General features: G+C 44.2%; 1 protein-coding gene across 2 annotated transcripts; it reads left to right on the forward strand.

Moving 5' to 3' along the window:
* The first annotated feature begins 1,173 nt into the window (after positions 1–1,173).
* DCSTAMP (dendrocyte expressed seven transmembrane protein) lies at positions 1,174–8,654 on the forward strand. Of its 2 annotated transcripts, XM_058564448.1 has the most exons (3): positions 1,174–2,202; positions 6,962–7,270; positions 8,580–8,654. In XM_058564448.1, the coding sequence occupies exons 1-3, from the start codon at positions 1,174–1,176 to the stop codon at positions 8,652–8,654; spliced, it is 1,413 nt and encodes a 470-aa protein (XP_058420431.1). The 2 variants fall into 2 exon arrangements, with proteins under 2 accessions (XP_058420431.1, XP_058420432.1); XM_058564449.1 differs by lacking the exon at positions 6,962–7,270 and having other exon boundaries at positions 1,174–2,000; positions 8,580–8,604.
* Positions 8,655–10,951: the final 2,297 nt, after the last annotated feature.

The raw sequence follows: 10,951 nt of genomic DNA on the forward strand, positions 1-10,951 counted from the left end.
TAGATGACTATCAAAAAGTGATCTTACATAATGCAGTTTACTGAAATTTCAGCCTGTCCGTCCATCAGCCTAGGGTTTGTTTCAACTATTAAGACCCATGATACAGTATTGCTGTTTTTATCAATTAACAATTACTGCCTAACAAAGCAGCATAGAATTCAGTGGCTTAGAACAAATAAACATGTATTATTACTAAAGTATCTGTCATCAGCTAGTGGGCTGGCTGGGGACCAGCTGGTCTAGGATGGCCTCCTTCGCATGTCCAGCAGTTGGCCGTCTATAGTTGAGTTGATAGAATTGACTGGTCGCGTGCCTTTTGTCACCCAGCAGCCCAACTGTGTGTGATAGGCTGAATAATGCCCCCCTCCCTCAAAATGTCCATGTCCTAATGCTCAGAACCTGTGACTATGTTATCTTACGTGGTAAAAGGGACTCCACCTATGTGATTAAGTTAAAGATCTTGAGATGGAGAGATTCTCCTGGATTATCTGAGTAGGGTCATTATATGAGGGAGGCAGGAGGATCAGAGTTATAGAGAAGATATAAGGGTGGAAGCAGAGGCCAGAGAGAAAATCAGATGCAATATTGCTGGCTTTGAAATGTAGGAGAGTCTATGAGCCAAGGAACATAGGCAGCCTCTAGAAGCTGGAAAAGGCAAGGAAATGGATTCTTCCCTAGAGCCTCCAGAAGGAACGCAGCCCTCTGAACCCATTTTGGACTTCTCACCTCCAGAACTGTAAGAGAATAAATATATGTTTCTATGAGCCACTAAGTGTGTGGTGATTTGCTACAGCAGCAATAGGAGACTCACACACCTGGACTTGTTAAAAAGTTAGTAATAGGGTTCTGCAAGAGACAGGAGTGAGCCATAGACTTAGGATTGGCACACTGTCACTTCTGCCACACTCTATTGGCCGAAGGCGTCACAAGGCCATCCCAAATTCAAAGACTGGAGAAATAGACCTCACCTCTTGATGGGGTCTATTTCTCTCACCTCTCCAGGGGAGATACTGTAAAGTCATATGGCAAGGGGATGTGGAGACCGAGAAGGGTAAAGAATTACAGCCATTTTTTGCAATCAATCTACCACCATGCCATTTACAAAGTGACAGAGGACAGTCACAAGCAACGTCTGACCCTGGTTTCTTTTTCATTTCCAGGGACGCAGGGAGCATGGGTGTCTGGACCTCAAGCACCAATATCTTCCTAAGTCTTTGGGGGATGTATGTGTCTCCAAGAAGCCCTGGATGGATGGACTTTATCCCACATTTGGGAGTTTGCTGTTTCGTTGCTCTCATTTCAGTGGGCCTCCTCTCTGTGGCCTTCGACTGGTTTCTGTCCTCGTTCACAGTCTTCACCACCTGCTGGATGGTTGCTTGTTTGCTGCTGTGCTGCTCCAGACATTCGCGATGTTTCCTTCTTCTCTTCTTCCTCTCGTGTGGCCTGCGCGAGGGCAGGAATGCTTTGATTGCAGCTGGCACAGGGATCGTCATCTTTGGACACGTGGAAAATATTTTTCACAACTTGAAAGGTCTCCTGGACAGTATGACTTGCAACCTCAGGGCAAAGAGCTTTTCCGTACATTTGCCACTTTTGGAAAAATACATTGAAGCAATTCGGTGGATTTACGGCCTCGCCACTCACCTAAGTCTATTTGATGACCTCGTGTCTTGGAACCAGACCCTGGCAGTCTCTCTTTCCAGTCCCAGCCAAGCCCTGGAGGCACAGCTCAATGACACGAAAGGCAAAGTCCTGGGGGTCTTGTACCAGATGGTGACGGCGACAGAGGTGCTGTCCTCCCTGGGACGGCAGCTGCTTGCCCTCGCAGGCCTTCTGCTGGTGCTCCTCGGCACTGGCCTCTTCATGAAGCGATTCTTGGACACTTGTGGGTGGAAGTTTGAAAATATCTACATCACCAGAGAGTTCGTTCAGTTTGACGAAAGGGAGAGGCATCAGCAGAGGCCCTGTGTCCTTCCACTGAACAAGAAGGAAAGGAGGAAGTATGTTGTCATCCCCTCTTTCTGGCTGACTCCTAAAGAAAGGAAGAACCTGGCGCTGTTTTTCGTCCCCATTCTTACCCATCTCTACATCTGGGTGCTGTTTGCAGCTGTCGACTATCTGCTGTATCGGCTCATTTTCTCCGTGAGCAAACATTTCCAAAGCTTGCCAGGGCTGGAGGTTCACTTGAAACTGCACAGAGAGGTAGGTGCTCACAGACGTTTCTCACGGTGTATCCTGCCTCTTTGCTGGTCTGCTTGCTAAAGATCATGACGGTCCCAAGGCAGGGCAGTGTCTTCTTCACCTCTGGACCCCCGGTGCCTGGCACAGTGCCTGGCATGTAGAAGGAGCTCAACCAACACGGGTTAAGTTGAATTAAAGTCCCGATGTTAGAGTATATTATCATTCTGCAAATCTTTGGTCATTGTGTGAGTTTCCTGTGGCTGCTGTAACAAATTACCACAAACTGAGTGGTTTAAAACAACAGAAATTTATTCTCTTATAGTTCTGAGGGCAAGAGGTTCGAAATCAGTATCTGTGGGCCAAAATTAAGGTGTTGTTGGCAGAGCCACACTCCCTTCATACTCTGGGGGAGAATCCAGTCTTCACTTATTCCACCTTCTGGGGGCTGCTGGCCTTCCTTGGCTTGTGGCTGCATCCCTCCATCTTTGTTTCTGTCTTTACGTTGCCTTCTCCTCAGTGTACGTAAAATCCCTCATAAAGGATGCATGTTATTGCGTTAGGGCTTGCCAGGATAATCCAGAGTAATCTCTCCATCTCAAGATCCTTAATGAGTCACATCTGCAAAGTCCCTTTTTTCCAAATAAAGTAACATTCAGAAATTTGGGGGATTAAATCTTATATCTTTGGGGGGCCATTTTGCAGCCTCCTACACTCAGCAAACACTGACATGTTGGATTAGGTGTCTCTCATGTTAAACACAAAGCTGATTCTGTACGTGGCATGAAACCAAGAGGCCACATTTAGGGCCTGACTTCCTCTCTCCCCAGACTTGTGCGAGTAGACTTTGAGCACCTTCTCTGATTGAGAACTTCTTTTCTATGCATCCTGAGTCCTTATCAAACATAGGAGGGCTCCCAATGCATCAACACAGTGTTTAAGAGGATGGTCATTGAAAAAGAGCTCCTAAGTAACCAAATAATACGGCTGGTGCTAGTACTTGGTAACACCCACTAAAAAATGGAACCAGCTACAGTTTGGTTTTTTTAGACAATTTAGGTCAGTGGTTTCAACCTCAAGTGTGTGTTAAGAGTTTCTTGGGGTGGATGCAGTCTCAGGCCTCAATTTACAGAGATTTGTTTTAAACAGGAGAGCACTTTTAATAAGCACTTGGTGTGCTTTCAAAGTAGGTGGTCCATGGACCACATTTTGAAAAACTCTAGCTCAGGTGCTAGAAAGCAAGAGCTTTCTTAACCAGTGGTCCTTGACCACAGCTGCACAAGTATCTCTGCAGACCTGAGCAAGCAAACTAGCAAACTAGGAGACAAACCTGTTGCTTTGTTCTGGCCCCCAGGGCTTTGAATTTAATTGGACTGAGTGAAGCATGGGTGAAGGATTTTTAAAAACTCCCCAAGTAATTCTAATGTGTGGTCAAGATTGAGAACCACTGTTCTAAACCCACCACTCAAAGGACGGAGCCGAAGTGTAACCTTTAAAGGCCATTGGGTAGAGCTATGAAAATCTTGATTAGCCAAGACAGTGTGTTTCTCCAAGCTGGTGCCTCCTGGGTCTCGGGGAATCTGCCTTTCTCTCCTCTATTCTCCTTCCTCCCAGCAGCCGTGTCCCTACAGAGCAGACTGTGGTTTTTGTGTATGCCATCTTTTCTTCTTCCCATTTTTCCCCATAGAAATTTGTGATTATGTGGACATTTCAGAGGATCTGGATATTGTCAGATACTTGTCTTATTTTTTTTTAAACCCAGAGATTGTGAAGCTGAGCCAGGTGGGACATGTGTCTGCACACGTGAGAATGTATAGTGTGTGCATGGATGTGTGTGCATAAGTGTGTGTGTGTGTGTTTGTGAGTGTCATGCATGCTGGAGTGGAGTGCACTAGCCCAGGCTTGTGAAAACACCAACAGCTGTTTCCACGTGTCTGATTTTCCCTCCTCTTTATCAAGCTACAGTAGGTTGTGCCGGCTGCTGGGAAAATCTTAGAGGGGAACGGCAGAAATCGTGCCTGTAAACTCTCCCTGGAAACCCCACTCTCGATTTCTCTCTCTCTCTCTCTCTCTCTCTCTCTCTCTCTCTCTCTCTCTCTCTCTCTCTCTCTCTCTCTCGGGCCGGGGATGCTCTTGCTGCATCCACACTTTCCCTCCCCTGTTCTTCTGGCTCAGCGGACACATCCGGGCCCCTACCCCCTCTAATCCTGGGCTACTTCTCAGAGTTGATTACTCTGAGCCCTCTGCTTCCCCTGAAGAATTCAGTTAATTACAAGAATGCTGTTGCTCTAGATATCTGGAGCGGGGTGGATAATGGGAGCAGTGTTTCAAGTGAAAGCCAAACAAGATTTTCAGACAGGCTTGCTCCTGGGGGCTGGCTAGTAAAACGGCCTCTCTCCTGCCCACAACCCATTCTCCTCCTGGATTCTCTTTTTTGGTTTTCCCCTCTCGGTTCTTCCTCTCCTTTCTCTTTTTGCTTTTCTCTCATTTATTTCTCTCTCAGCCATACCCATGCCTGTTTTGTGAATTTTCACTGTTTTAGACAGAATGAAAATAAAAAGAGCAAGTTCTGCCTTCCAAAAAAAGCCCAGAAGCTTTCCAATGACAATGTCCTGACAAATACATTTTTGGGTGTTGCGGGGTCCTAGGGAGGCAAAGACGTCTAGACCGTGATGGCTGCCATGGAGGGTCTCACGTCCTGGCGGGGGAGGCCACCGTGTACTCTCACGATGACAGCAGGGCAGTGGGCGCTGGAACAGCTGTGAGTACGAGACTGCTGTGGGAGCTCCTCTCAAACTCTCCTGCCACGCTGGGAGACTGCACCGCCAGCAGCCAGCTTCCGCGTGACTGGCAGTGCCCTGTCCTTACCCCAGGATGCCCTTGGAGGCTCCTGGTCTCTCCTGTGCTGCAGATCTGCAAAGGAGAAGATGAGCAGGAAGACAATCATCGGCTCAAGGTTTTGCCAATATTTTTCTCCCACTTTCACATGATTTTAAATAAAGAAGAAAGATGGGAAATGACCCGAATTGAGGTTGCTAGAGGGTGGGCATTGTAAGTAAAAATAGTCATCGTTGCTACTTATTGAGCACCTACTATTTGCACAGCATTTGTCAGCATTAACTTTTCAGGACTGTCTGACACCAGAGCGGGTCCTCTGTCCATTACTGAATGCCGTCTTGGCAAATTATTTACTTGAGAGGTAAGCGCATTTTAAAACATCAGGGTACCAATTGGTATATTGCTCAGTGTTTTGAGAGAGTTCATTTGTCTTCCACATTACCCTCCACCAACCTCAAACAGCAATGTTGACTCAACCTTTATGAAGCCCTGATGCCCCACTGCAAAATCCCCAGTTAGATTCCTAGACTAAAGAACTTCCTCCCAGACCTGACACCCACTGCCTTTTTATTGCAGGATTTCTCATCACTGACTCAATCGATGTGTTTGTTTCTTCAATAGTGTTCTAAAGAGGGTATTCTTTTGCTCTGGGGACCGAAATCTCTCTATTTAATTGTAAGCAAACTGTCTTTTTAATAAGAGAAAAGGAGAGGCAACACAAATGCTTTTCATTGCTTAGCCATGGTGCTGGGGAAATTACAGATTTGACTTGACATTTGTATAGAGGTCCCAGGTTTGGGGTTTCCAGATTCTTCACAGGTATTAGGGTAGATCCAAGGTTCTTGGTGTTTTCTGGGTGTGGTTGGGTTCTGTTTGAGAAATCATTTACCTCTTCCTGGCCCCAGGGCTCTAGGGCACTGGGGTGATAATAACTGACTAAGTACTCCAGTCTGTAAGATTAATGCTCCATCCCCAAGGTGCTTAATTTACACTGGGAGTAGTTTATTCACGGGCAGGGTCTGGTCCATTAATTCCTGTTTTACCAAATTATAAAACAAATCCACCGAGAGAGTAAATGACTTTCTTAGGTCAGGGAATAGAAAGAGCTGAATCAGCACACACTTCTCTTGCTGGTGGCTCGGCTGGGTGGCTCAGTGTCATCTTCTGCCCGCTGTGTCAGTTTGCTGAGGCCAACTGGTTTGTTGTTCTGCCTTCAAGCAGGACAGAATGCACCCCTCCAGAGCACTCAAGAGAGATGAGACAGTGTCTGATTTTGAGACTTCTACAAATATGATTTTAGAGCCACCTTCAGTAAATACTATTCTTATACAAGAATAATCCCCCCTCCTCCCTCTCCAAGCTCTAGAAGTTTGGCTTAGAACATAATTTAATGTCTTCACATCTTTGTGACCTTGTGGTCTGCTGACAGAGTATTTGTCAAGATGGGGAGGATACGACTGGGTCTTAAGGAGCTATGCTCCAAAATAGCTTCTCCCCCAGTTGAACGAAAACCATTTTTCATTAGTCCCACATGGCCTAAAGTGTAGGAACAGGTGTTTCATAAGAATGGGTTATGTGGTCGCATTTGTTAGAACTGCTGGCTGAAGTTAAACAGATTTCTCTGCCTTCTTCTCAGAGCCTTCAATAGTCTCATGGCCTCGTGACTCTCCAAAGAAAGGACAGAATAGACAAACTTATCTGATACCCTTCTTTCAAGGAAATCTTTGTTTCTACAATTCCACTTTGGAAAATACTGCAATACCTAAAAATAAGACTCGTCTTTTCTCCTTCACTCCACACACAAAAGGAGCTACACTAGCTCCTTCAGCCAGAGCTCCCTGCATGTTTTAAGATAAATGCTATGTGTTGCAGGGCAGTACTGAGGAAGATAAGGATTGAGTATGAAAATGGCATGGATCTTGATAATTTTATTCTTTCATTTTAGGAGCAAGGAACTCAAGGCATCATCCATGATTCTGCCTTTAATATATCTCTGTTTGAACCCAGCTGCATCCCCAAACCAAAGCTCCTTCTGTCTAAGACCTGGATTCCTCTCAGTATTATTCTTGTGATACTAGTGATGCTAGGACTGTTATCCTCCATCCTGATGCAACTTAAAATCCTGGTGTCGGCATCCTTCTACCCAAGTGTGCAGAGGCAGCGCGTCCAATACCTCCATGCGAAGCTACTGAAGAAAAGATCAAAGCAGCCAGTGGGAGAAGTAAAAAGGAAACTGAGTCTGTACTCTACAAAGGTAAGGACAAGATGGGGGTAAAATCTGTAATTAAGGAAGTTAGAGTTTGAAGGGCAAATGGAATTTCAAAGCACTCTTCAACTTCACATTAGGGCTTATATCCACAACAATAGATGGGGCACTGGGGCGGGAGGTTAATAGATGTACATGGCTAAGGCTCTTAGTGTTGTGATTTTGAATGCTGGTCCAGAGGACTCTACAAGATATCCTTCAAAACACTGATTTCAAGTAAGTACGTTCAGTCGTATCACAGAGAGGCTAGTGGGAAGGCCCTCTGTAAGGGCTATTAAAGAACAATGCCCAGTAAGTGTTGCTTTACCAGGTCAAGGATAAATAGGTAACAGAGAGGGAAATGTCTACTACAGCTTGGTAAGCTCCAAAGAATTTGCTCATCCTCCAGCATTCGAATATATATGTGGGGGCCGGCCCTGTGGCTTAGCAGTTAAGTGCGCGCGCTCCGCTACTGGCAGCCCGGGTTCGGATCCCGGGCATGCACCAACGCACCGCTTCTCCGGCCATGCTGAGGCCACGTCCCACATACAGCACCTAGAAGGATGTGCAACTATGACATACAACTATCTACTGGGGCTTTGGGGAAAAAAAAACGAGGAGGATTGGCAACAGATGTTAGCTCAGAGCCGGTCTTCCTTAGCAAAAAGAGGAGGATTAGCATGGATGTTAGCTAAGGGCTGATCTTCCTCACAAAAATAAATAAATAAATAAATAAAATATATGTGATATATATATGATGATATATAATATATATGTATATTTATACATGTATATGGTAACATAATCACTTTCATACACATATAAAATGAATGCTTGTCAAAGATTTCACTTAACTTATTAATTAAAGAGGGCATAATAAGAAATTCCAACCAATTCAAAGAACAATTCAAAGCATACACATATATAGGCCATTGGGAATACCAAAATGAATTTGCTTAATAGATGCAAAACTGGCTTCTTCCACAAGTGTGGATGGGAGGATCAAGTGTACTCTACAGGGTGAAATTCATTTGCATGTCCATGGACAAGCATCATTTATGTTGTTGCTATCAGCTATCTACAACTTGATAGCTGATAGCAACAACAGAAACAGAAAATGGAAAATAGCAGAAATGGAAATGGAAAATAGCTCATAGACAGTGAAAGACTAAGACAATATCTACAAGGATAAGTTTATCTGGTCATTTCAAAGTCTTTTGCATTTTTACCAACACCAGTAGCCCCACAATGAAAAGTTTATGTCAGAGGCATTTGAAATGACTCTAATGCTCATTCATCCACCTTTTTGTCTCTTCAGATTTATTTCTGGCTTCCAGTCCTGAAAATGATTAGGAAGAAACAAATTGACTTTGCAGGTGAAGACAATCCGTGAGAGGCCCCGCGTAGCTCCTCGGCCACACTGAACCAGCAACTCTCCTCAGGTCTACTGATGATGGTCACTATTGCTGCCCAACAACAGAGAACTTCCTTCATGGTCCCTCAGAGGCCCGAGTTTGCAGGACGAAACTACTTTTCTTCATAAGACCAAAGGGCTACCAGCTAAAGGGTTATGTGCTTGTCTTCCAAACAAGGCACGTGATGGGGCTGTGTCACAGAGTAACAGGACTATAACCAGGCCCTTTGAGGATGAATCTCAACATTGAGTAAGAGTCAAAGAAAAAAAAAAGAAAAAAATCAAAAAAATCAAAATCTCTGCTGCAGGCTCACAAGCAAACGCCAAGGAGAACATACACGTATAAAGCCAGTAAAATATCTTTAAACTCTCCTATCCCTTCTTTGCCCTTCTTAATTTCTTTCATAGCTATTGCCTAGCCCCACAACTGTCTCTCTTCCCCCTGTCCCCTTATTCGAAAACCAAGAACTCTTCCTGAAACCGTCTCCAGCAGCTCCTAATTTCTTTTCACCACCACTTCTGTTCCCACTCTCTACCTTCCTGGATCTCTTTTGTTTTTTCATCTACCAAATCCTCTATGTGGTATTTGTGACAAGGTTGCCAAGGGACCACACGTATCCAAATCATATGATACGCTTGTTAAAATGTGCATACTGGGCCTTTTTCTCACTCTATTCAATATGTACTATTGTATATAATAGGGACTATTTCCCCTTTACTCAAAATAGCGAGGAGGGAGAAAAACTTCCTTGAATACTGATTCTATTATCTCTAAAGTCCCAGAATGGGGAAGAAATGCAGAAACGTTAATTTTCTTTTAATTTTTTAACTTGTCATTTTGAAAAATTTTCAGACTTACAAAAAAGTTGCAAAACAGTACAGAGTTCCATTTCCCCTTCGCCCATCATCCCCAAATGTTAACATCTTGTATAACCATAGCACAGTCATCACACATTGCATTTAGTTGTCACGGTTCCTTAGTCTCCTCCAATCAGGGATAGTTCCTTAGTCTGTCTGTCTTTTTTCTTTCATGACTTTGATACTTTTGAAGAGTACTGGAGAGTTATTTTGTAAAAAATATCCCTTGATTTGGGTTTGTCTCATGTTTCCTTGTAAGTAAACCCAGATGATGTATTTTTTGGCAAGAATACTACAGAAGCCATGATGTGCTCTTCTCAGTGCCTGATATCAGGAGCACAGGATGTTGACATGTCTCTTTACTGGTGAGGTTACTTTTCATCGCTTGGTTAAGATGGGGTCTGCCACATTCTTCTACTGTTAAAATTACTATTTTTCCCTTTGTAATCAATAAGTGTATTGTGGGGAAATACTTTAAGACTATGCAAACATGCTCTTTTTTTTTTTTTTTTGTGAGGACGATCAGCCCTGAGCTAACATCCACGCTAATCCTCCTCTTTTTGCTGAGGAAGATCGGCTCTGAGCTAACATCCATTGCCAGTCCTACTCCTTTTTTCCTCCCCCCCCCATAGCCCCAGTAGATAGTTGTATGTCATAGTTGCACATGCTTCTAGTTGCTGTATGTGGGACGCGGCCTCAGCATGGCCGGAGAAGTGGTGCATCGGTGTGCGCCCGGGATCCGAACCCAGGCCACCAGTAGCGCAGCGTGTGCACTTACCCACTAAGCCATGGGGCCGGCCCAAACAAACATGCTCTTTTTCATCATAGATTTACCCTTTAATTTTAGCATCCATGGGTGCAAAACCATGGCAGCCAAATAGTGATTTTCTATTTTCATAATATCTTCTACACTTCGTAATTGAAATTGTACACTATCCCCAGAAAGAAACATTTTTTTCAAAGGCTAAACTTTGTTTTTGGCACCAGAGTAGGCAGTTTGCACATATGACCTCATTTATGTTTCATGACAACCCTGTGAGGTAGGTATTATTACTTCCATTTTATAGGTCAGAATACTCACCCTCAAAGAGACTGACTCAGCTGGCTTGGAGTGGCGCCTGGGAATCTACGTGTTTAAAGCTCCTGGGTGATTCTAATGGGCAGCCAGGATGGAGAACCACCATTCCAGGACGTTTTACAGAATCGCAGGTCTTTCAGTTCAGGTCTTCAATGATGAAATTTCTGTAACAGAAAGAGCCTACATTAGAAATGTGTCTGGTTTAGCATTTCCCATAGTGTGTTCCTCAGACCCTTAGTTGTTCCATAAAAAGAGTTATGTGATGTTGGTAATTCCATACTATCTGCCTTCCAATCTTGAAGATTCATAAAGCATTTTGGCTTAATATGAAAACTTTGAG

The sequence above is a fragment of the Diceros bicornis genome, chromosome 21 (genome assembly GCF_020826845.1).
Source record: "Diceros bicornis minor isolate mBicDic1 chromosome 21, mDicBic1.mat.cur, whole genome shotgun sequence".
NCBI classification, from domain to species: domain Eukaryota; kingdom Metazoa; phylum Chordata; class Mammalia; order Perissodactyla; family Rhinocerotidae; genus Diceros; species Diceros bicornis.